At 22.0% G+C, this 27,137-nt stretch overlaps 5 protein-coding genes across 5 annotated transcripts; 3 read left to right on the forward strand and 2 right to left on the reverse strand.

The window, feature by feature from the left end:
* Nucleotides 1-14,888: 14,888 nt before the first annotated feature.
* Nucleotides 14,889-16,931, forward strand: SRAE_0000058000 (Reverse transcriptase domain-containing protein; the record flags this gene model as incomplete). The annotated part of the gene is made up of 6 exons (XM_024646489.1): nucleotides 14,889-15,160; nucleotides 15,245-15,773; nucleotides 15,915-16,237; nucleotides 16,301-16,594; nucleotides 16,648-16,709; nucleotides 16,813-16,931. 6 exons carry the CDS (start codon nucleotides 14,889-14,891, stop codon nucleotides 16,929-16,931), a joined length of 1,599 nt encoding a protein of 532 aa, XP_024500665.1.
* A 516-nt stretch (nucleotides 16,932-17,447) lies between these two features.
* On the forward strand, nucleotides 17,448-18,887 carry SRAE_0000058100 (Integrase, catalytic core domain and Ribonuclease H-like domain-containing protein; the record flags this gene model as incomplete). Its single annotated transcript, XM_024646490.1, has 3 exons — nucleotides 17,448-17,988; nucleotides 18,308-18,783; nucleotides 18,825-18,887. The coding sequence occupies 3 exons, from the start codon at nucleotides 17,448-17,450 to the stop codon at nucleotides 18,885-18,887; spliced, it is 1,080 nt and encodes a 359-aa protein (XP_024500666.1).
* A 2,285-nt stretch (nucleotides 18,888-21,172) lies between these two features.
* SRAE_0000058200 (Hypothetical protein) lies at nucleotides 21,173-21,436 on the reverse strand (the record flags this gene model as incomplete). Its single annotated transcript, XM_024646491.1, has 1 exon — nucleotides 21,173-21,436. The coding sequence occupies one exon, from the start codon at nucleotides 21,434-21,436 to the stop codon at nucleotides 21,173-21,175; it is 264 nt and encodes an 87-aa protein (XP_024500667.1).
* Nucleotides 21,437-21,564: 128 nt separating this feature from the next.
* Nucleotides 21,565-24,947, reverse strand: SRAE_0000058300 (Reverse transcriptase domain and Zinc finger,CCHC-type domain-containing protein; the record flags this gene model as incomplete). Its single annotated transcript, XM_024646492.1, has 3 exons — nucleotides 21,565-22,025; nucleotides 22,346-24,354; nucleotides 24,415-24,947. 3 exons carry the CDS (start codon nucleotides 24,945-24,947, stop codon nucleotides 21,565-21,567), a joined length of 3,003 nt encoding a protein of 1,000 aa, XP_024500668.1.
* Nucleotides 24,948-26,068: 1,121 nt separating this feature from the next.
* SRAE_0000058400 (Hypothetical protein) lies at nucleotides 26,069-26,394 on the forward strand (the record flags this gene model as incomplete). The annotated part of the gene is made up of 2 exons (XM_024646493.1): nucleotides 26,069-26,163; nucleotides 26,214-26,394. 2 exons carry the CDS (start codon nucleotides 26,069-26,071, stop codon nucleotides 26,392-26,394), a joined length of 276 nt encoding a protein of 91 aa, XP_024500669.1.
* Between the last annotated feature and the right edge of the window lie 743 nt (nucleotides 26,395-27,137).

The raw sequence follows: 27,137 nt of genomic DNA on the forward strand, positions 1-27,137 counted from the left end.
AAAAGGGTTAATTTAAAAAAAAGAGTTTTAAAAATAGTTTTTACTTAATTTATTATTTCTATATATATATAATAAATTCCTGACATAAAATGAAATCATTTACATTTCGTTTAAATTACATTTATATTTTAAAATTATAAATTACAATTGTCTAGTAGTTAAAAAGTTTTTTGTTATCTTTTTTACAATTGTAATATTATTATTTTCATTTTAATAAAATAAAATTGTTATCATTAATTTAAGTAATTTAAAATTTTGGAAAATAAGATTTTTGATAAAACATTTATAATAACAATAATCTTAAGGTTTAAAAAAAATTGATTTCACTAGTTTAAAAAGCAACATTCTACAACAAGTTTTTTTTAATAAGAATATTTTTGATGAAAATAGTTTAAAAATATGGCCTGCAGAAATTTTTATTTATATATATTTTTTTCATTCCATTCTTTAACTAATAAATAAAAATAAGTTTATTTTTACAAATTTTTATATAAATTTTCTGTGACAATATATGTAGTATAATTCTCAAAATATTTTTAAAACAATATTAACTTATGTAACAAATTATTATAAACAAATGTGCTTTATAATTTCTTTAGTTATTAAAATATTAGAAAAAAGATAAAGTAAAAAAAAAGATTAAATATGTTTACTAATATGTTTTTTTTCAAAAAGAAACTGATTTCGGGCGGATTCGAACCGCCGACCTTCTGTGTGTTAGACAGATGTGATAACCGACTACACCACGAAATCGTTGGCAACTATCACTATTGAATCATTCTATCTTATAAGCATAAAAATCGTCAAAGAAATGTTAATTTTTATTAAATTGTTATATTAATAATAACACAAATGGGGGACTTTGCCCCTTTCTTGTTAAAAAAGCGCGGTTTTGCGCTCTGTAAAAAAAATTAAAATTTTTTTGCAGCAAACTATTAGTTTTATTATTTTAAAAAAAAACTTTTTTGTTATATTTTAATTTTTTTTATATTAGTATATACAACAATGTTAGTATAAATTTTTAAATATTTTTTATTTTAAAAAATTTTTAATAATAGAAAATAAGATAGAAACTAATTTATGATTGTTTGAAAAATTATCAATTTTATTAAATCAAAATGTTCTTTATTATACATTATCTCATTAGTTGAATTGTTTAAAACTTTTTTAAACGTTTTCTTATGTATCTTCCTGTTTTTAAAAATATATTCATACTATTGTTTTAAAAAATAGTGCCAATTACATTTATTATATTTTTAACAATTGAAATAATACTAAAAATAAATAGTAAAACAGTACTAATAAAATAGAAAATTAATAATATTAATGTATTTTTACTATTATTAAAAATATTATAAATGAAGTGAAAGTTTAAAGAGATATTTACTATTATACTTAATATAAAAAATAATTTTTTTAAATAAACAAAACGAAAAAAAATTAGCATAAATAATTTTAAAATATTTTTTAATTTTTTATTGTAAAGTTAAATTAATGTATATGGCTATTTATATTATATATAATATATTTGAAATTATTTAAATTAAGTTTAGCATTTTAAAAAAAAATTTAGTTTGAGAATAAAAAAATTATTATAAATACATCTAATATTCAAAATTATATATTAATTTTTTAAAGATTAAGTTGGAATTAAAAATTTAATGTCAAATTTTATTATATAAAAATCTTAAAAAAGATAACGTTGATTTGTTATGAATTATTATATTGTTTGTTATATATGAACATAACAGCAACATAACATATCAGCAAGACAAAAAAGTTTTAATTTAATATTCATTATGTTTGATAGTTTGAAATTATATTTTTTGTGTTATATGTCAATATTTATACCTTACAATATGTTGTACAATCAATTTATGCTATCAACTTAGTATTAATGAAAGCAACCCAAAATATTTTTGAAAGTTATTACATAATGATAAATAAAATAAATTTACAAATTATAAATTTTAAATACATTCATTCATAAATTTATCAAAATTTTTTAAATTTATATTATTAATTTTTTTATAGTTTCAAGCAAAAATCTTTCTTCTTTACACTTTTTAATGAAATTTAATGGTAAAGTTAAAAATTTCAAGAAAAATAAAATTTATTTCTTGAAAAAATAGTATGAGCTAATTAATTATTTCCAAAATATTAAAATTTATTATTTTTATATTTATTTCTAAGATGACATTATTATTAGTAATATGAATATAATTTTTTTTTCAGTACTTATAAATGAAATGTAATGGTGGATTTGAAAAGCTCATGAAAAATAGTATAAACTAATTTATTTTTTCTAAAAGATTGAAATTTTTTGTATTTATATTTATTTTTTAGATGATATTATTATTAATAATGTGAATATGTTGCTTTTTATTTTTATCTGTTACAATCAAAAATAATTCTTTTTAAAGTTATATGAAAAGGAAATATAAAATTTAATCTGTATGTTTAGGTTTTTTAATTTCCATCTCTCGAATACTATAAGCATTAATATTTATTTTGTTAAAATATATAATATTTTTTCTAAATAAAAATAAAAGCAAAAAAGTAATATAGAAAAATTAATATTCTACGTTTATATTTTCAGTAATTGTTATAATTTTATTAATTTTTGATTTAGAAAATTCGACATTTATTTATCTTTGAAATCAATTTGTCTGATGTCTTTTTTTTGAATAATCATTTGAACCTAAAATTTATTGATATTTTCTGCTTTTAAATTTTTTTGGTAAATGTTAATAAATGTCTAGATTATTCTTATTTATTAAATTGTATTTAAATAACATAACATCAGCTTATTGTTTATAAATAGGCTGTTTTTTTTTTTTATTTTTTTTAAATTATTTTAACTGACTTTTAAATTATTCGTAGAAACTTTGTAATTCAATTTATCACAAAGTTTAACTACGATTTTTTCAATATCATTGAAAGATTCAAAAACTTTTATAAAATGGTGGTTACTGATAACTTTAGATACGGATTCATTAATTTTCTTTTTAAAGTTGAACATTCTTAATCGTTTTAAATAATAAAAAATAGAGTTTTTTTTTCTAAATTATTAAATATTATAAATTAATATATAAACATATAGGTTATAATTTTTATATACTTTAAAAAAATAAAAATGTTTACTATTAATAAGTTATATTTAGTTATTGCCATTTTAAAGGTTTACTTATGTTATTTAAAAATAATATATATACACTATAATACATTATTTCAATATATTAATTTATTTAAAAGTAAGCTTAAGATAAAAATAAATGCATTTAATTTTAAAAGTTTCAACTTTAATGTAATTAAAATTAATCGCTTTGAATATTTATATCTGAAAATAGATATTTATAACTAAAATAAGATAAAAAACGTTTTGTTTGTTTGTTTATATCTACAATAAATACTTATAAATATGTCATTTATATTATAACAAAATTTTCAATCATTTATTAATTTGATTTTTGTATAGCAAATTATTTTAATACCTTCTTAATTATTATTATTTTCATGCAATTTAATAATTTTTTACTATTTTTTAAAATAAAATTTTTTACATAGTTATATATATGCATTAATTGTTATTTATTTTATATAAAGATAAAAAAAGTGCATTTATATTTACTTTAGAAATCATTATACTTTTCAAAATAGGATGTTATTGGTTTTTGCTTGATACTATTTGATATTATATACTATATACTAATAAGAATATAGGTAGATTTTTTTAATTATTGTTAGTTAGTGTACAATATTAGTTTTTTATCTTTTTTTTTGAAATTGCAAAAATAAACGATTATTTTATAATTTTTGTTTTGATTTGGTAAATTATTTAATATTTGATAATAAGATGTTATAAACTTTATATTTCTTTTAAAAAGGAATTTTTTATAATATGAAAAAAGTCAAGTTTAATATAAATAATTTAAAAAATATTTTATTTATTTTTTAAAAATTATAATCAGTATTAGATATCATATTAAATAAGTTTAAATTGAAATTTTCATTTTAATAAAAATTATGCCTATTTAAAAATTTGGTCAATAAATAATTCGTTTAAAAAGTCGTCTCTTAAAATTTACTTTTAATAAAAGGTTTTTTAATATCTTGATTGTTTCTGGTTTATATGTTATGAAATTATATTCATTTGATAAACAATAAAAGTATCTTCAAATTACTTTTTATATTTTTAAAATATTAATTAAAATAAAAAATTTGGCTGTTTTTAACCTGCATTAAAATTTGTTTGTGCCAAATATAGATTAAATTAAGTCTATGTTTTCAAATTTCTTTTATTAAAAAATAATTTCTCGGCTATATCTTAGCCAAAATTAAGCTATATCTAATATTTAGTCTTTAAATATTTTTTTTAAATGTAAATTTAAAAAAAAATGGTATAAAAACAAACAAACATGTATAACTCTAGGACCAGAAGTCACAAAATTATGAAACCATAGTCATTCGATAGAGAATTTAAATACACCCAGGCTTTTTTTTTCTTTTTCTCAAATTTCTAATTTTGAAGAAAGTTATAGCCAATTAACATTTACTTTGGTTCTAATTTGGACGAGTTAAAAATATTTTTTTTATTTTTTTTTTTGTAAAAAACAAATTTTCTGGTTAAAATTAAGCTATATATAAAATTTGGTCTTAAAATATTTGTTTAAATGTAATTTATTAAAGAAAAATGGTAAAAAAAAATGTATAAAAACTAACAAACTGATGTAACTTTAGGACCAATGATCATAAAATTTTGAATCCATAGTCATTCGATAGAGAATTTAAATACGCCCGAGCCTTTTTTTCTTTTTCTCAAATTTCTAATTTTGAAGAAAGTTATGGTAATTTAAAATTTTTGTTTGACCAAATGAAGCTTTAGATGACAATTTTTTTATTTTTTTATTATGAAAAACAAATTTTTTGACCATTTTTTACCTATATACAAAATTTTATGCTAAAATTATTAAAAATAAAAAAGTTATTTTTTTTGCGTTCTTGAAGCTTTTACTATATGAAGATAAATTTTTTTTTTAAATAATTACGTTTTTCGTAATCAGCGTGTTTTTCACTATTAGCAAAATTATTTAAATTTTTAAAAATTAAAAATAATTTCACTTACTCAATACTCGCTTATATATATTTAAGATTTATTAAAATTGTAATATTTTAGTATAAAAGTAATATTGTTTCTGATGTTAAAAACCTTTTGTTCCAATTTTAACATAATAAAATTCTTATTTTTTTGAAAATTTCAAGTAAATTATTTAACATTTGAATTTAAAAAACTTTATTTTTTCTTTTTTTATAACAACATATTTAATTAAAAGTGTTCAACAATAAAAAGATTACTTTACTTTACATGAATTATTATTAAGTTATATTAATTTTAAAATTGAAAAATGACTAACAAACTAAATATTTTTTTAAAAAACGTTCTTAATTATAAAAAAAAAACCTTTAAAAGTATTAATACAAAAAAAAATATCAATAACTAAAAATTTAATTATAAATATCATTACATTTATTTTTTAAAAACTAAGTAATTTTTTTATTTTATTTACCAAAATTCGTTGTATTAAAAACAAACAAATGTTAATATATTTTTATTTTTAGAAAATTATAAAAAAAGTGATTTAACTAGATTTAAAAAATGATAAGTAATTATATCTTTTGTTATTTTTAGTGTCAATAATTAAACAGTTTTTTTAAAGTTTATTTTCCAACTTAAATAAAATACTTTCTGTCTAAATAACATTGTGGTAATTTGGTTTAACTTAATATAAAATTTTAATAAATAGGAATTACAATATTTTTTTGAAAGATTGTTATTTTATATTATTTGATCATTATGGAAAAAATAGTTTTACTATTTAAAATAGTAAAATATTATTATAAAAACAAACATTAAAAAAAATTAATTTATAAATTTTTAACTTTATTTGCTTTTGATTTGTTTATCTCCTAAAATACATTAAATATTTATATTTTTTCTAAATTTATTACAAATTAAAGAAATCAAAAATTGTTTATTAATTGATAATTTAAATGTTGAAAGAGAAAATGAATTTGATGCATTAATTGAAAAAGAAAGAATGGAATATACAATAAATAAAAATAAAAAATTATGAAAAAAATGATAAAAGAAATAAACAGAAGTAAAATAGTCAAAATTTTGATTTTTTGTTGATTAATATAGTTTGAACCACAAAATTAGAAACAAAAAAGTTTAAATTTTCTTTGTAAAGATTAAAATTTATAATTTTATTAATTTCTAAATTAAAAAAAACAATCAAATATTATTATTAAACGCTTATATTTTGCTAACAAAAATAATAAATATATTCAAATTGTTTAATTTTTTAACATAACTGTATATTAAACATTCTTTTCAATATAAGAATATTCAAAACTTTCTTTTTACTTTTTAATAAACAATTTAAGATGGTTTTTAAACTTATTTTAATATACATTATTTATAAAAATTTGCTTGTTTATCTTTTAAAGTTGTTGCAATTTTTATTTTAATGCTTATTAAAGCAATTAATAAAAACATTTATAATCCTGAAATATAGTATTTTTACTAAACAGTTTAACTAATTTTTTTTTTTGATTGTGTTTAAACACTTTTAAAATATTTCTTTGTCATCTAAAATAATATTTTTTTAAATTGCAATTTTTTAATTATTTTTATTTTAGCAGAGAAAAGTTGTAATGCCCTGGCATTAAGGCGGAGTAAGAAAAGCAAAGTATAAAAAGGAAAGAAAATAAGAACTAAGTAATCATTCTCAAGAAAAGCACAGAACATGAAGATTTACTGCTAATTTAATATTTTATTCTCTTATTGTTATCTTTGTTCTAATTATTTTCACTATTATTGTTGTTAAATAAATCTAATACCAATTTACATATAAACTTATTGTATTAGATGGAAGGATTCTGGTATTAAAACGAAACTTTCATACAACTAAGATATGAAAGCGTTAAAGAAGTTTACATTATATAAAAACAATCAAACATAAAAAGATGATTTTAACTAAGTATAAAAATAAGAAAAGATAAAAAAATAATCATTTTTATTATTTCATTTTATTTTATTTATACCAAACTATTATTTATAAGTGAATTAATTTATTGTAATTATAAGGGTTAGGATAATTGAAAAATTTCTCAATAATATAAGAAACTTTAGAAAAGTTTAGAAAAACAAAATAGTAAGTAAATTAATAATTTAATAATTATAATAATCGTTATTTATATAGTTTGGTCTAAATAATATTTGTTTAGTTGTAAAATTTAATAAATTATTTAATAACTATTGGGGTTTCAACGTGATCTTATTTTCCAATTCTTATTTTATAAAAAGAAAACTTTTTCTATTAAAATTTAAATTATCAAATAAAAAATAAAGGGTGTCAAAAATTATTTATTCATTTTCCAATTAGTCTAGCGTAGTTTTGAGTGTAAACAAAGTTAGGAATACCTTTAATATAAAGTTTTGTAATGATATGTATTAAAAAATATATTCTCAGAGATAAAAATTTTAAATTTTTGTTTGTAAAATTAAGATTTAAAAATATTTATATATTTTGTAGTTGATAAATTGAAGATTTTGATTCATTTAATAACATAAAGATTCTAAATTTACATTGGATTTTATCTCATCAATTTTTATTCTATTTTTACAACATTTAAATGCACAGATTTTATTTATTACAAGATAACTTGAAGTAAATAATATGAATTTTATTGCATGAAATTATAATAACACTTTTTAAACTTTTTTAATAATTATAAGGAAATAAACAACTTTAACTCAAGAAAATGTTATTTCTATGATTAGTTTAATTTTTTTTGTGTGTTTTACAATCTTACTGCTTAACAATAACTACGTTTGATATTATTTTTATTATAGTTTTAAAAAAATATCATTAAAAGACTATATTTTAAAGCAAATATTAGCATTTCAATAAGCTATATTTTATTTTATTTTACTTTAAAAAAAATATAATATGTTACATTTAAATTTAAATAAATCATATAAATATTAAGTACATTATAAATATTAACTCATTTCATTACTTCCATTTTTATAAAATTTTAGACATTGATAAATGATACAGAAAATAACATTGTTAAAATTTTTCTGTGAAAACATGTCTGAATGACGTTCATGGTTTTCACCTCTGTAAAGAGATGACTTAGCGGTAGTTTGGACATACCATATGGAGGATAGTAATAACACAGTTTTATTAATAATAACGTTTATTAAATAATAACAATACAATAATATATGAATAATTATTAGTACTGATATGCCTTCAGTAACATATTAGTAAGTTAGGTCTTTGAAAAATAAATAAAAGAGTTGGAACTGCTTTTATTTCCTTATTCCTCTGTATTTATACTGATTTTCGTATCCGTCTATACTATATCTAATGCCGTCTATCAACCGGCATTACTATGTTTAATTAAAAAAATTGTCAAATTTATTAAAATAATTATTTCGAAATTAAAACAATTAATATGATAGACTTTCAAAGTCACATATGAGAATGCAATTTTTATACTTTTTACAACACAATCATTCTATCAGAAATTTTTAATTTCATTTACAAAATGAGAATGAAATATAATTTTAAGTTATAATATATTAATAAAAAAGAACTAACTTTAATTTAACGATAAAAAAAAATAATTTAAGAAAAAAAAATTATTTATTGCAAAATATGAAGACTTTTCCTGGTTCTAATTAAATATTTTTATCTGGATATAAATATGACCTCATTAAATTGAAAAACACATTTTTAATCATTTTTTAAACATTTCCAATTCATTTTAATTTTCAACTATGATTAAAAAAATTACTTTTGGTAATGATGTACAAAAAAAATATTAAAAACAAAAATAAAACTATTATAAATATAAATTTGTTTTAGAAATAACAATTGAAAAATACATACATTTAATAAAGTATTAAAAGTTTCATTAAAAAAGTGTAATGAATAAGAAGAATATTGAAAATTAATTTTGATTTATAAATCCATACAAAAATTATAAATAAAATATCTTTAAACAATTGTACGAAAGATTATAAACTAGAAGATTTTAAAATCAAAAGAAATAATAAACAAAAATAGAAAATAAAAAAAAATTAAAATGTTAAATTATCATTCTAAAAAGAATTTAAAATATTTATAACATGTACTAGTTTTTTTTAACTATATAATATTTTATAAAAAAAGTGGCATAAATTTTGTGTATTTTTTATAATTACTAATACGTTTTTTGTACACGAAATTACTTTGTATTAACTATAAACATGTTTTATCACTTATGATTCCGTAAAAGTATATATATATATATATATATATTAAAAACATGACTTTACTTTTCTTAATTTAGAATTTATAAAATATTTTTTATATTTATAACAAAAAAAACACAAATATAGACAAAAAAATGAAGCAATTAAAGTAATAGTTATTATTTAAGAATATTATTTTACTCAAATGAAAAAAAAATTGTTTTGAACTAAAAAAAAAAAATTTTTTATTTTTTATCTACATGATTTTTAAATATTTTTATTCTTCATTGTGTGGAAATAAAAATAAAAGTAATTTTAACAAAAAAGATCATGTTATTAGATTTATCAATTATTTTTATTATAATTTTTGTTATCAGTTTGTAAATGAGATTACGTTATTATAACTCGATACACTTATCAAACTCGACTAAGAACTAAGTATAATTGATCACGAAGAAAAAAGTTTGAAACATCAAAATATAAACTATTAATATTATTTAAAGTTTGCTTCTGTAAATTTTAATTATACAAAATTTCAGTTTATTAAACATAATTATTTTGCAAAAATGGAAGTAATTTTTGAATCAACAGAAGTATGTATTTATTTAGAAATAAAAAATTCTCTTTTATTTCATATATGCATTTCAATTTTAACAACGTTTGTGGCTTATCAAATATTTCCATTTTGTTATTCTTAACAATTCTTATCCAACTACAAAAATCTATATTCAATATTTTAAATACTTTTCAAATTACACTTTTAAAACAATTTTTAATGATTGTAAAAGAGATATCCAGACATATTAAATGTATTTAGAAAATCAGAATTATTTTTCAAATGTTTTACACTAATTTTATTTCACTTTAAAAGTATAATTAATTGTCTAAATAATATATACAGGATAATTTTTTTATTAACATTGTTGATTATTTTATTTGTTAATATTAAATTGCGAAATTTTTTTTTAAAAGTTATATTTCAACTTTTCTAATGTATTCCTAATAAATTGATCATCATTGATATTAAATATCAATTCATTATGAAAGTGATACATCTATGATTATTCATTTTTCTTTCTAATGAATAAGAAATTGATAAATCATAAACTTTATTATTATGAATATGTAAAAAAAATTAGGAAATTTACTTTTTTTACTTTTAATTCTAATATTATCTGTTAAAAAAATCTTTTTACTGTTTACTACAAGTAAAATATTTAGATGATAGTAAAGTAAAAACATTTGTTTTCTTCTGTAGTAAAACTTTCTACAATTGTTAAATTGTTTTTAATCACCACTGAAAACAATAACTTTTTTTATCAAAAGCAAGATTAGATTTTTTTGTTTTATGTTTTAAATTTAAATTAATGTATTCTTATTTTTTTAGGTAAAATCAATTTAATTCATTCATTTTTTAATTGTTTTTTTATCAAAAACTTATTTTTTATTTTCAAAAACATTTTTCTAGATAATAATATTGTCTGTCTTTCTTGAAGTAATAAAGCAGTGAATCTCGTAAATGTTACATTTATTTAATGTTATAATTTCTGTTTTTAGATCATTTGAAAAAAGTTTGTATGTAAAATGTTTGTCTTATGTCGGCTGAACATTAAATGTTTGCTAATTTAGGTTCTCTTTATAAATTAAAAAATTTAAAATGTTATAAATTATTTCTATTATAATCAAAATATATTATAGTTAAAAATAGTAAATTTGTTTAAAATAAATTATAATCATTAATAAAAAACTATAAATTAATGTCATATAATAAAAGATTATTTGCATTTAATTTGATTATTTTTTCATTAATAGGTACTTCTCTATTGTCTTTTCTATATATTGATAAATATACTTTATTTATATAATCTTTATATATATTATAAAATTTTCTATGTTTTTTTTAATTAAAATTGCTACATTTTTTTAAATATAAAATGCATTAATAAATATAAAATTTGTTAATAAATTTCTTTATTTAATAAAATATATTTTGATTCAAAATTTAATTCTGTATTAAATTAAAAAATTTATATTTAAGTGCATAAGCTGACAATTATATGTTATACATAGTTTTAAATTATCAAAGAGTAAAAGATTTATGTAATGACTTTTTATAAAAAAAGAGAAATCTTTAAAAGAATTAAATAGGGTATTAGAAAAATGAAATAAAATTTGTTATATAAAAAGACATTGAATTTGATGTAAATCGGTTTTTTGGTTTTTTTTTTAATTTTGATACTATATATTGAGTTTGGAGTTTTATCCTACGTGAGCGCACCAATAAAACTTATTATTTTATTTAATATATTTTCTTATAAAAATATATTTTAAAATTTTACTAAAGGATATAATACTTTTTTTTATAAAATAATAAATTTTTTATAAAAAACATTTTATAATTATCTTTTATATTATTTTTAATATGCCTGAATTGTTTCCTTATCAATTTCCAATTTTCATCTATCTAAAAGCTTATATTAAATACTTTAATCTTTCTATCTAACATAATAACATAACGGCATATTAATATTAAAATTTATTATTATAATAATAATAATAGCAAAAATATATATAAATTAACAATGATAATAATTAAGATATTAATAATTATTTAGTTTAGATTTTCATTCTTGGTAATCTTAATAAAAACTGCCTGTTCACTATTTCTTCTTACTTTTATATTTTATTTTCTACTCCGTCTTGATGCCTTGGCATTAAGATTTTTTTCTATTGATTCTTCAGAACCATAAAGCTCTCTTATAATATAGTATTGTTTCATCATTTTTTACAAATAATAGATTCAATTTAAACATTTTTAAAATATTTTTATACATTAAATTAAGAACATTTATATCCATATTTTCCTTAAATTTTTCATTTTTTATTAAATAACAATATGCAATAATTTTTAATTTACCAATTGTATTTTTTTTCATTAAATGGTTTTATTCATTATTATTTGTATTAATATTACTTTTATAAAATAAATTATTATATACATTTAAATATGAAAAATGTACTTTACATTTTTTATTTTGGTTTCACAAATAATAAAAAAATTAATTTTTTAAAGCAAATAATTGTTTTTTTATCATGAATATTTTCCTAAATATATGAGACTTTTTCAATAATAGTATTGCAAAAAATTAAAGATTAAAAATTTTCCATGTTACGTCAGTTGGTTCAATGCATCTTACTTTTAAATATGATAATATTTCATCTTTATTTTTATCATTATATAACATTTCAACATTTGCATAATTTGTTTCTTCATCTTAAACCGAATATTTAAATAAAAAAAAGAGTAAATGCTTGATTGACTATTTCAACAGTTATATAATCATTGATATATCCTTATAATTTTGGATGTTATGTTACAACAAAACTTTTATCAATTTTTTTTTGTTATTTTGATGAAAAAATACTATATTTTAATGAATGATCTCTTCTTATATGATTTACCTTTTCCGTTATTATTTCTTAAAGTTTTTATTAAACAAATTCTATTGTAAAATTTTCAAAAAATTTTTTTAATAAATTTCAACATGTTGATTAATGTTTCATTTTATTTCATAATGTAATCTATTACAATGAATAATTACTAATGGTAATCTAATGATATCGTCTAAAATTAATTCATAGTATTTATAGCAGATATTAAATGCTTGAAATTCAACTATATCAATAAAAATATGAAAATTGACTTTATTTATAAAAACATATATATAAAAATAAATTTTTTCAGTTCAATTTTCTATAATCACAATTTCATCAAAACAGCTAACATAAATTGAATAATTAAAAAACAAATCAATTACGCGTATTTTAAATATTCATTCATTTTTTTGTTCAAAATTAAAATAATTTCTTAACAAATTTGTTGAAAAATTTATATTTTTCTAACTTTAATATATTTTTTATGATTATTAAATGTTATTATATTCTTTTAATTTAAAGCACAATGTTTATCTCTTTTTATTTTGCCATATTATTTAAAAAGATAGCTGTTTAATTTAAAATTAAAGTCAATTTATGATAAATAATTATAAATTATATCATTTTAATACTTCATGTTTATATTATTCTAATAAATATATAATGAAACATCACGAAAAATTAAATTATTGTTTTCAATATTTTCTTGTACTTATATATGTAAATTGATTAATTAAATCTAAAAAATTTTAGTTTACTTTTAATATGTAATAATGTATAAAAACTTTTTATAGACCAATCTTTATATATGCTTTAAGTAAAATCAACAATGTCAATACTTTTTAATTAATATTATTCATTAAATATTATTTTTTTATTTATTTTTTTCAATTTTTAATATTTCTAACAATTTTAATAAAATTGTATTTACATTTCAAAACCCAATTATTCATAATTGACAACTTTATATATTTCATTAAAATATGAAATATATATCTTTATTAAAAATTTTAGATGTAATGTTTTTATAGTTTTCATGCATAAGAATATCCATTAAAAAAATTTTTATTTGATATACTTTGTAAAGTAGCATTGTATGTTTCCATATAAAAGTTTATTAGACGTTTTTTTAAGGATACAATAAAAGATTTAATACAAATTTTGTATTTCAAATTCATAAAATGATAATGCGTTTGTTAGGAACAACTATTACTGCTAAACAAAAAATGGATACTGCAATGGTAGAAAAAAATTTTAAAAAGAATAAAAGTTAAGCTTTGTTACTATCAGATAAAACTAAACTTGATTTATTTTATATTTATATATATATATATTTTAAGTCTAGAAATTATTTATAAAACATTTTGTTTACTCTTTTTTGATAGCATTATTTTAATAAAAAATTTGATTTAAATCAACTTTGAATATAATAGAAAAATATATTATGCTTTTAACCTTATTATAAACTTTAAAAGTATATATTATATAAATAATTCTATATAATTGAATAAATAATTAATAAATCTAGTATTAACATTTTTAAAACTAATACATTTATGATAATAATTTTTATATAAAAAAATATATAAGATAAATAAGTAAAAAATTATTTTAAAGTTTTAATTCTTGAATTTTTATAATTAACGATATAAAGAAAATGAATTTTTATTAATTCTTACATTTTTTTTCTTTATTCTTTTAATTTTTTTTCTTTTATACTATTGTTTTCTTGTAATGTTGATAGTTTTCTTATTAGTAAATTCAATTTCTATTAAAAAAAATGTAAATAAATTTTAAAATTGATTTACTTATTAAATCATATATACAATAAATAAAATTAAATTTTTTAAGATAGGCTTTTTTAAATTACTAGCAACATTAAATAAATTTCAATAATTATCCAAACATAAATTGTTGTATTTAATGATTTTACCATAAAAACTATTAACTCTAGATTTACCGTCTATTATATGTCAGATCCCAGACAGACCAAGATTGGAACAGGGTCTGATCTCATTGGGAAGATGAATAATTATAATAAATCTATTAATTTTTGTGGTGTTATATCTACTTGTCTTTAAAATAGCACTTTTTGTATTAAAAGTGTAGTTAGTTATATAAAATCTTACTTAAATTATCTAGCATGGAGCCTTACAAGATTAATGATAGCAAATCCAGTATTAGATTTGACAAATTAGGAAATCATGATCTTCTGGTTTGGATTGAAGCAACAACGACACGAATTCAATTAGTTGTAAATCCAGATCAGCAATTAGAAAAATTTTTATCTTTATTACCGAAGAAATTACAATCGCTAATTATAGTTGACAATGTCGTCACCTGTTTATCCGATGCTTCGTCTATTCTCCGAAGTTTCTTAGGTGATAGAAGGAATAGCCTACCAAACGAATTGAAGTCTCTGAAATTGGAAATTAGTGATTATTTACTAGTTTTAGGTTTATGTAAACGGGCTTAGCTTTTGATTAAATGTCTATTTAGTTGTACTGATAAGGAAGCGGAGGTTGCCAGCTTGTTATTGACAGTATTACGATCACCAACTCATTTTGTTAAAGATTGGTTGAAAGAGGGGGAAGTTGTAAACTTGGAATCACTGAAAAACTTCGAATTGACTAATCACTCGTTACTTACCAAAGACGAGCAGGCAAATAAGAAGAAACCTTTTGTTCAACAGCAAGGAGAGAAGTTCAAACTTAAGTTAGATGACAAACCCGGATTCTTAGTCTCATACGTTCCAAAATGGTGTATGTCAGTGGTTTTCAACGAGAAATCGTATGTCAATTCCTACTTAGACAGCGGGGCAGGTTTTAATTACATTTTTGTGGATCTTGTCAAGCAATGGGCGCTGCCAATGGATGAAAATGATACGATTAAAATTTTGCAGCTTCTTGGTGCTTCAGTACATTGCTATGGATCAGTAATTTTAAACATAAAAATTGGTGCTCACAGTAAACTTGCATCCAAGTTCTATGTATTGGAAGTTTCGCATACCATTATAGGGCTCACGTCTGTGCAATCCATGGGTTTGATTCCAAGCATTAATCAGTCTATTGAATAGAAACCAAAGAATAATTTTCCATCTTACACACTTCGTACTGCCTATAAACGTCCACCAAAATTAGAAATATCTTCAAACCCTATAATGTTATAGGTCGAATTACTTGATAATTACGTTCCCAAAATCATTCCTTACCGAAAAATCACCAATGTTGCATTAGCAAAGTTAACCAAACGCAAGCTTCAAGAGGAAGTTGACTCCGGTTGCTATGTGAAAGTACCCAAGTGTGAGGTTTTGTCCGCCCATCCAATTGTTGCAATTCCGAAAAAAGAGTCTGTTTGCATTTGTGAAAATTACACGTATTTAAACAAGTTTATTGAGAAGCCATCTTCAATGGAGTTAGTGAATATTCAATCTGTTTTAGCGATACCGAAACACAAATTACGTTACCTTTCAGAATTAGATATCTCGAACGCGTTTAAACAGTGCTTTCTGCCTCAAAAAATTTTGAACAATTCAGTCATAACCACCCAATTTAGATTTTTCAAACCGCTTCGAGAAGTTTTTGGGATTTCTAGTATTTCAATTTTGTTCGAACAAGAGTTGTATAATCTATTTCAGGACCTGCAAATTATTCGTTATTTGGACGATCTTTTTATTTATGGAAAATCGTTGGAGAAACATAACCATTCATTATTTAAATGTAAAGAGATTATGTCATCTTGGAATTTACCAGTAAATGAAACCAAAAAACAGATTTTAGCGCTAGAAATCGATTTCTTGAGGTTTACTATTGGTTGTGATGGTTCAGTTACGGCAAAAGAGAAATACAAGTCTGTTTTATATCAGAAGCCCACATCTACCACTCAACTTTTACTTTTTATAGGCCGTATGATCTATTTAAATCAATTATTCACAGATTTTTTCAAAACAATGAAGTCTTTGTACGTAAGAACAAACGAGATCTTCTACTGGGTTGAAAGGAGAGATGCGGCGTGGACCAATATGATAAATAAATTTAAAAATTTACATGTTTTACACACCATTTCAGATGAATCGAAATTCATGAAGATTGTTCCACAAGCAAATGATGAAACTGTTTATGCCTTTATTTTTTGCGACAACCAATTATTTTATTCCTCTTCTCGCGTTTTACAAAATTCTGAATGACGTGATCTATGGGAAAACAAGTTGTTTTTGATTACGGGGGAAATGTTAGAACTATTCAGTTTTTTCATGTTTCACAGACATATTCGAATTGTGGTTCCGACCACGCAAATGTTGACTTTTTTCTCTTCGTATATAAATAATTATAATTATAAATCATCTACATTTACTCGTTTGATGATGAAATTTTTCCCATTTCAGGTACAATTTTTTAGTAAGCGACAATGCAGAGTGGAAAGTGTTCCAGTTTGTGAAGTTCTGTTACTAGTTGAAAAATTATTGGTACGGAAAGAAGGGATTGTGTTACCTTTGGATGTAATTCGTAGAACTTCAGCTACTGATTACGTGTTTCTGAAAGTTAAACAAGGTTATCTCTCAGATCTTTCAATTTAACTTCTCAATAAAGAGTTGACGATTCAAGACAGAGTGATGTATGCGAATACTCGAATTTTTGTTCCGAAAGCATTGACTGATCAATTCTTATCCTTCTTACATGGCTACCATTTTTCTTGCATTCATATGACTCGTGCTTTAGCCAGCAAATATGTTCTACTTGATTATTCGCGATTAACTGTGGACTTTATTAATAAATGTTCTACTTGCTGTCAAGCGAAATGGAATTTAAATTTTTGTGTTGGAAGTTTACCTGCTACTCGGTACTTCAATGAACGCGTTTTTATTGATAACGCCCAATTTGGTCAATTACATTTTTGCACATTGGTAGAACATCATTCGAACCTCATTTTTGCTCGTCCGGTGAAAGATTATTCATCAAAACATATTATACACATAATTTCGAAATACATTGAATCCTACGGCATTCCTGATTTGTTATTATCCGATAATCATAGACCACTGATTTCAAAAGAAATGAACAATTTTTTGTTCTCTAAAGGTATTATTCATCTCACTTCTATCAAATATCGATCCACTAGTAACGGCCAAGCTGAAAAAGCATTTCAAACCATCAAACAAGGTCTGCGGTTGAGTTTATCATTATCTGACAGTGTAAAACGATTTAATTTGTCCATGGGAACTGATGGCATAAATGCCCTTACACGTATGCAGCGTTGGTGTGAATCTTCACGCTTAAACCGTTCTTCATTATCTAAAAAATACTTCGTTATCCAAGTAAAATGTGATGGCGAGTGTTATTTTAAAAGATAATACACCGATGATATTTTCTTTCCTGGAAAAATTACCCAGAAGATAGGTAATTTCTATGTTATCTTTCATGAATGGAACTTTTTCTTACGTAATAAAGATGCTGTTAATGTTATTTCCATGACTTTTGGCACGTCATCTAGATCTCTACCCGTATGGGAGATTGAAGACCAGATGACGGGAAACGAAAACCCGGGATTCTTCTGGATCAACAGATAAAAACTGTGAGGAATCAAAGGAAAATAATACAAGTTATCCATTTAAAAAATTGGACACCAATGACCAGATTTACAAAAAACTTTTCAAATTTAAATTTGCAATTGCATCGAACGCTGGGTGTAAGCGTGAGAAGGCAGTAGCAGCTATTTTATTCAAATTAAATGATAAAGAGAAAACAATATTAAAATTAGACGAAATTAGAACTGTATGCGGCCCAGCCACTAAAGCACAGTTATTAGAAGTATTGGCAGTAAAAAATGCTATTGAATTATTTATAAAAAACAAACTAGAAATACATGAAATTGTTCTAATCATTGATTCTATTTACGCTGCATCAAAAGTAGAAGAAGTTTTTAAATGGCAGGAGAACGAGTTTAGGAAGTACGACGGTACTTTAGCCAAGCACATAGATACATGGAGAGACATTTATGATAGCATTTCAAAAAATCAACTGAAATTGCATATTATAAAGGTAAAGAGTCACAATAACTTCCTTCTCAATAGTTTTATCAGATAACCTCGCTAATCACTAGGGATGTCAGATCCCAGACAGACCAAGATTGGAACAACGTCTGATCTCATTGGGGAAATGAATAATTAAAATAAAATTATTAATTTTTGTAGTGTTATATTTAGTTGTCTTTAAAATAGCTCTTTTTGTATTAAAAGTGTAGTTAGTTATATAAAATCTTACTTAAATTATCTAGCAAACACTATAAATGTTTAAATTATATAAGATAATTAAAAAAAAACTTAAAATATTCAAAATTATAATAATATATATCACGTGAGTTAAAAATAAAGTATGATAAAATAAATCATCTCTTTTAAACATTACTTTATATACTAAAATAGTCATCACAAAGAAGATTTTTATCATCAATTTTTAACTACGTGATAAAATTTAAAATATACAAGGAGAAAAATTTTGTCAACTTGACAAATTACAAACAGTAAATGTCTTTTTTTTTATAAATAAAAAGTTTGAAATCGGCATACAATTATTTTTGAAATTTTACGATATTTTTATACCTTTATGATTTACAAATATTTTTTAAATTAAAATATTTTTCGTAAAATTTTAACGATAAACAATTTCGTATAATGTTTTCAATTATGAATTAATATTTCATTTTTTAGGAAAATAATCACATTTAATATTTTCTCTTTATGTAACACAATTTATTTGCAATTTAAATACAATTAGATTTCTTTTTATGAAAGCTAATTATTTTTTATTTTACGTTTTATAATATTGTATTGGTGTTTTCTACTGTCTTTTTAGAAAAATTTAATATCTTTTATATTTTATTTATGGTTCATTTGCAGAAAACATTTTTTTTGTTATACAAAATGTAATAATTTTATTTTTAATATAAAAATTATTTACAAAAATGGTTAGAAAAGGATTAGAAAATTTTTTTTATTTATACTAAATTTATAGTAACCATGTGAAATCTTCAATGTCATTTAAATTGTCTTCTAATATTTCATCTGTTGATTTCAATATGATTGAAATATTAACATCATCACAATTTTCTTAACTTTTTTTTCTTTAAAAATTTTTTTAGAAATATTTTAGAAATATTTATTTCTTAACAACTTTTATCATCCATATCATAACTCTATTCAAAGTTGTTGATGATTAAAGTTTTCTCATTTTTTTAAGATAAGTTAAAATATTTGATATTTTTTTTATTTTTTATTAATGTTTGATCTTTTTTTTGATGGTGATGAAAAACTTAAAGGCGTGGTAGAAAACAGAAAGCGTGATAAAAACCTTTAAGTTTGATGTGTTTCTAAAAAATGACCTAAACTGATAGTACTATGAAATAAAGTACAATTAAGGCTATATAAAGAGATAAAATTTAGAGAAATTTTCAGAGTTAAATATTATGCCATAATTATATTACAATGTTGTATTTTTTAACGCTTATTTTATTGTCTAATTGTAATATTTTTAGGGGTTTTATTGTATAAAGTCTGTTGTGGTACTAGTTTGGAGAAACTAGAGATTAAAGTAATATTTAAAGGTAATTATTATATTTATTGTATTGTATTTCTTATATAAGCATAGCTCCAATAATATATAAATATTTTACTGATATTAGTATAAATTTTCCACATTATCTAAAATATATGAAAAATTATTCATACTATTTTTTTTCATATTATAAAAAAAATTTTCAAAGTCATTGTTTTTTTTTTGTAAAATATATATAAAAAAAAACTTTTTTGTATTTCAAAAAAATGAATGTTAATAAAAAAAATGGATTTCTTTAAGTTAAGGTTACGCATAAGTAAAAAATTTTATTGATTGTTTTTATAACTAAAAATATAACAAATTATTTTAATTATTAAATTTAGTTATAATATTAAATTAAATTAATATATATTACTTCGAAATATATATATAATATCTTCTTTAAAATAGCAATTCCAATCCCCGACTACAAAAAATTCTATTAAGACCACATTTTCTCATAACTCACCCTCTCTCCTCTCGAAAGAGTTAACATCATCGGCTCTTTTAGGACCTTAAAGCTTCTTGATACAAGATAAATTATTTTTATTCGGGAACTTTACATGATCTTTTGATCTAGCTTCTTTACCATTAATAAATACTCTATTACCCACAATCTTACTTTCTTTATCAATTCTTTCATATCTTTCCCCAAGTTTCTTGATGAAAAACGGTTTTTTTTACATAAATTTCCCCTTCAACAATATTGATAATTTTCGCTTCCTCCATGATACAATCTCCATTTTCTTCATTAAACAAATTATTTGGAATATTTCTTACCTCCATGATATGAATTATTATATTGTTCACATATTATATCCAAGTCTTCTTGATTTACTTATTTTGCTTCTTTTCTATCTGCTTTATTAATTAACCTCTTAGAAAAAGATTCTTCAATCGTTCTAATACTTCTCTCAACATTTCCATTTGATTTTAAATGATACGGAGAAACATAAATTACCTTCTTATATCTAAATTTATCAAAAGCTTTATTTTTTAAATTTTCGCTACACATAATAGTTTCAATAAATTTTCTCTTTTTTCTTTCAGCAGCACACATTAATAATTCTTCATCTATATCTGAAATTTCTTTATCATCCATAAATTTTATCAATTCAATTTTCAAGTTTTCTTCAATTTTTTCAAATTACTTTGCATTATCACACTTTATAACTATTGGTTGTTTATCTTTGATTATTTTCGATATTTCTACACAAATTTTATTTGACTTTAGAATATTAATAAATCTCGCATAAATGTTTTTGAACAGTAATCTACGAGAGATATGAAATATCTCTTTTTTCCTTTCGCAACATCTGACTGATTCATAAATGGTTCTGCAATATCTAAATTCACTACTGCTCTAGGTCCTGTAACTTTCATTGTAATTGATTTCTTTTTTGATCTTCCAATATTTATCTCCAAACAACTTTTGCATTCTTTTATAATTTTTCTCAATTCTTTTCTTGCCATTTTTTTTTTATTTTCACCAAATTTTTCATCCAATAAATGAAATATTTTTTTGTAACAGAAATGACCCTTTTCATATAATTTTTGTATAAACAATTTTTGATTAGATGTTAAATTGTTTTCTTCATCATTTTCATCATCTAAGTTTAATTCGTTTGAAATTTTCTTCGGTCTACCTCTATTTCTCTTCGCAGCAACACTATTAATCTCCCCTCTCTCCCCTCAGAAAAATTAACATCGTTATGTTGAATGTCGCAAGATAATGTATCAGCAATATAATTCTTTGAATCGGATATATAGAAAAATTTTATGTTTGGTGGTAACTCACTCAACCAACTCAAAAAACGTTCATTATCAGTAACTTCATTATTCAATATATTCACAGCACTTTTATTATCCACAAACCAATAAATAATATCCTTTCCAACCAATCGATGACGATTATTTCTAAAAAATTCCATAACTCTTTGTAATTCCAAATAAGTCGCACTTTTAATTCTCAAATTATGCCTACGCGCAGCACTTCAATATAATAACGGACGGAATTCTTTATTAATCATTTGATACAAACAACCTCCAAAACCTTCAAAACTGGCATCTGTATTTACCATTAATGGTTCATTTTTTACCTCAGTATACAAACGAGGATTTTCTAAAAGTAAATTCTTAATTTTATCAAAATTCAACTGGCATTCATCACACCAAATAAAAACAACATTTTTTCTCAATAATTTTGTAATTGGTTGAAGCGAAATTCCAAGTTTAGGCAAAAATCTTCTATAATAAGAAATAAAACCCAAAAAACGACGAATATCATCAGAAGACTTAGGAACTTTATATTTTTCCATAATATTACGAGCACGAGCACCAGGTTCAGCTCCATATTGACTACCTTCAAAACCAAGAACTTGTAATTTCGTAGCACACAAAAGACTTTTACTAGCATTAATTTTCAAATCACAATCACCAAGTTTTCTAAAAATTTGCTCAACAATGCGAATATGTGCAAATAAATCAGTATCCGTACCTCGGATTCCATCATCATAATAAAGTTGCAAAAGATCAGAAGGAATTTTCTTTTCTAACAAATATTTCATATAAACAGGCGAATTAATGAATCCTTGCGGAAGTCTTTTAAAACGCAAACACGGCATTCCAGGATAAGCTATATCAAAAAAAATACGATCAACTTCATCTAACTCAAACTGATGAAAACTTTGACATAAGTCAATTGATATAAAACGAGTAGCTTCCTTTGAAAGTGGAATAAGAGATTCAATACGCATCCCAGGCATTTCTACTTTTGCACACATTTTATTCAAACTTCTTAAATCAACAACAATTCTATATTGTTTATTCAAATCAACCTTTCCATTATCCATACTTTGATAATCAGAATTCTCATTAACATGTTTCTTTACAATAATAATATTATGCAAGTACCTTGCATGTCCAACTTCTAAAATATCTGCATCTAACATTTCTTTAAGTAAATACTGACCAATTTCCAACTGATGAACTGGATATTTATAAGGAAAATATGAATGTTCTACAGAAGTATCCCATTCAATCTTAGGAACTTTGTGAATAAATTTCCCAATATCATTAGAATGTCTACTCAACACTTTATCAACTTGTGGATAATTTTTCTTAATCTCCTCAAGAATATACTCATTTGAAACTTCTAACTCAGACGCAGCATTAACAACTCTATTATTTAAGTAAGATTTAACTATTTCACCTTTATTTAATATTTTAGTCTCCATTTCAGCTGAAAAATACTCAGAAGGAATATTTAACATATTAAATAACTTTATTTCATTAATACCAGGAATCATATCATAATTTAATTGTGATACAATAATAATATCAATAAAATGTTGCATATTATCATAAGAAACTCTCATGTTAACCTTCCCAACTGGAACAGTTTCATTACCAAATGCACCTACTAAAACGGTATCTGTATTCTTCAGTTCAATATCTTCATCCTTCAATAAAACTTTAAGAGATTTCAAAGACATAAGAGAAACAGAACTACCACTATCAGTTAAAGTATCAACAAATCCTTTCCCTACTCCCATATTCAAAATAATCAATGGATTAGGATTAATAACCATACTAATCTTATTTACTTTGCTTACACTTTCCTTAAGTTCAATAGATTCTACATTTGAAACTACCTTATTATTAGAATATTGATCTTTCTTATTTTCAAGCTTTACAGTTTCATTCATTTTATTTTCACACTTATTTGCATAATACCCATAATTCTTACATTTATGACATTGAATCTTATTTATATCAAAATTTCTATTGCCATTATTACCCAAATTATTTTCATGTAAATTTTTCTTACCTCTTCCTTTCTTATCATTAATAGCATACCAATAATCAGATATATCCATAGCTAATTCACAAAAATCAGAATAAAAATCAAATCTATCCAAGAATCTTGTCTTTAATACTACATTAAAACTCAATTTATTTCTTAACTGTGTCTTAATTGTTCTTGTTTTAGTTGCTTCATCAATACCATCCAAAGAAGTTCTTAATAACTCATATTACTCAACCAAACTTTCATAAACCTTATAAGTATTAATTCTATACTTCTCAGCTTTTATAGAAGCCATATTTCTTGCTCTATCTCCATCATATACTTCAGTTAAAAATGCACTTGCTTGAACAAAAGTAATGTTTCCTTTACTTTCTTTATAATTATCTAGTCTATAAGCAGATTCAGTATCCAGTTTAGCTTTCAATAACATTAATTGAATATCGGAATCGCCAACACCATCAATCTTCATAGCATTAACCAACTTCTTCAAAAAAATAGAAAACTTTTCCTTCTTGGAGTCAAAAACATTGACCATTGCAGTCCAAGTAGTACTTTTAGGAGTAAACGTCATATTATCACTATCTTCTACCTCCTTTACACTTAAATCACTTTCAATAGCTTCCGAATTAACACACTTTAATTCCAACAATTTCAATTTCTCAATCTTTTGAGAATGTCTTTTACAATCAGCGATACTTAGCTCTGATAACAAACTTTCTTCAGATATCACCAATCCCAAACTACTAACAATAGTATATAACTCTATATACTTTAATCTATCACTTTCTGATAATTGACTGTACATCCACCAATTACCAATATCCGTATATCAATTAAAATAGATTACCTTCACCTTTATCCCAGTAAAAAATTCAGGTTTCTCAGCAATCCCAACCTTAATGTATTCAACAAAAAAATTAAAATTTACCAGTATAACAGTCTGCAAACAAATCCAATATTCGTAATACGCTCAATAGGAAGTAAAAAATTTTATTGATTGTTTTTATAACTAAAAATATAATAAATTATTTTAATTATTAAATTTAGTTATAATATTAAATTAAATTAATATATATTACTTCGAAATATATATGTAATATCTTCTTTAAAATAACAATTCCAATCCCTGACTACAGAAAATCCCATTAAGACCACATTTTCTTATAACTGCATATAAAAATTTTTTTACTTTTTCTAAGATAAAAAAACAAGGGCAATCAGAAAAAAAAAATTTTCAAAAATAAAAAATTTCTTTTACAGTAAAAAACAAAAAAAAAAATAAAATTAAAGAAAAAAAGATAAAAAAAATGAATATCAAATGCAAAAAACAAATTTTTTAAAAAAAATATTCAAAAAAAAGGTAAAATAATTTGGAAATTGATATTTGATCATAAATTTTTACTGTTAAAAATTTAAAAACACCTAAAAACTTAAAACGCTTTAAAAATGACTTCAATTCCTTCAACGAAAATTTTAAAAAATATTTTCTTCGACGAGGATGCAGCTTTCAAGTTTTTTCAAGATGAAAAAATAATAAAAAAAGAAATGGAATGTCCAGAATGTGGAGGCCCAACTTCTTTCCGAAGGGCAAAACTTCTATTCAAATGCATTAAGAAAAGCTGTAGAAAGGCCGTAAAGGCAAAAAATAGAACGTTTTTCGGTAGCCAGTGCTTTCTTTTTGGTGAGATTCTTCACATGGTTCACCTTTGATTGTGTAAGACTCCAGCAACCTCAATAATATGTCAATGTGGACACAGTAGTGCTACTGTTTGCGCATTTTTGGGATATTTTCGCCAACTTGTGGCGGATGCCTTGGAAACCGAAGAATGTGTTATCGGTGGCGAAGGCATCATTGTGGAAATAGATGAAACCAAAATAAGAAAACGAAAGTACCATAGAGAGCACCTTGTAGATGGAGTCTAGGTTATGGGCGGTGTAGAAAAAATAGCAGAAAGACGCGTTTTTGCTGTTTCTGATAAAAAACGGACAGTGAAACGCATCTTGAAGTCATTAAGAAGCACGTCGCACCTGGCTCGATCATTTACACTGATTTTTGGCGAGGATACAATAGAATTGAGGATATTATGGAATTCAAGCACTATACAGTAAACCATAGTGTTAATTTTAAAGATCCGGAAACTGGCGTCTACACGAACACTATAGAAAGAACGTGGAATAGCTTCAAACTTCAAATTACAGCACGAGCGAGAACAAGGAAAGACATGGAGAAGCGTCTGTGGAAATTTGCCTAGCGCCGGACAAATAAAAAAAAATTATAGGCCGGCTTTCTCGATGCCTTACGAGAAGTCATTTATATTAAAAAATAACTTACTAATTTTTAAATATTTTATTAATTTATTTTTTTTTTCATTTAACCAATAAAATTTAAAAAAAGTTATTTTTATTTTTATTTTGTCGTATAAATCAAATATTTATAAATTATTCTTTTAACTAAGAAGAAATAACTTTAAAAAAAACCAATCTGATAAAAAAAAAATTCAAAAAACATATTTTTTAATCAAAAAAGTATGCGTAACCTTAACTAAAATTCAACCAAAAAAAAATCTTTAAAAAATAAAATTAGTGTTATAGTTCATTAAATCAAAAAGTTTGTTATTATTTACTTAAAGTGGAATATAACAGAATAATACAAAAATGTTTCTTTCAATTAAACATGTCTTGATTTTGTTAAAAAAGTTTTATATTTATTCAACTTAATATTTGACAATAAAAGCAATCGTTCCAATCGAAGGCTGGTAGATCCAAAACGTTTAACTGAAAAAAAAATATGAAGAGAAAGACCAAAATAATATACTTGATAAGGTAGGTGCAAGAAATTGTCCATTTGTAAATACTGTTGGTAATGCTTAACAAATAAATAACAAGCACATTTCAATTATAATTCTACAAATATTTTCCATTATTTCTTTAACTCATTTAAAGCTATTACTCTGTCTTGTAAACAGTAAACTATACCTAAAACTATTTTTAAAAA

Source organism: Strongyloides ratti, scaffold srae_scaffold0000004 (genome assembly GCF_001040885.1).
Source record: "Strongyloides ratti genome assembly S_ratti_ED321, scaffold srae_scaffold0000004".
In the NCBI taxonomy this organism is placed as follows: Eukaryota; Metazoa; Nematoda; class Chromadorea; order Rhabditida; family Strongyloididae; genus Strongyloides; species Strongyloides ratti.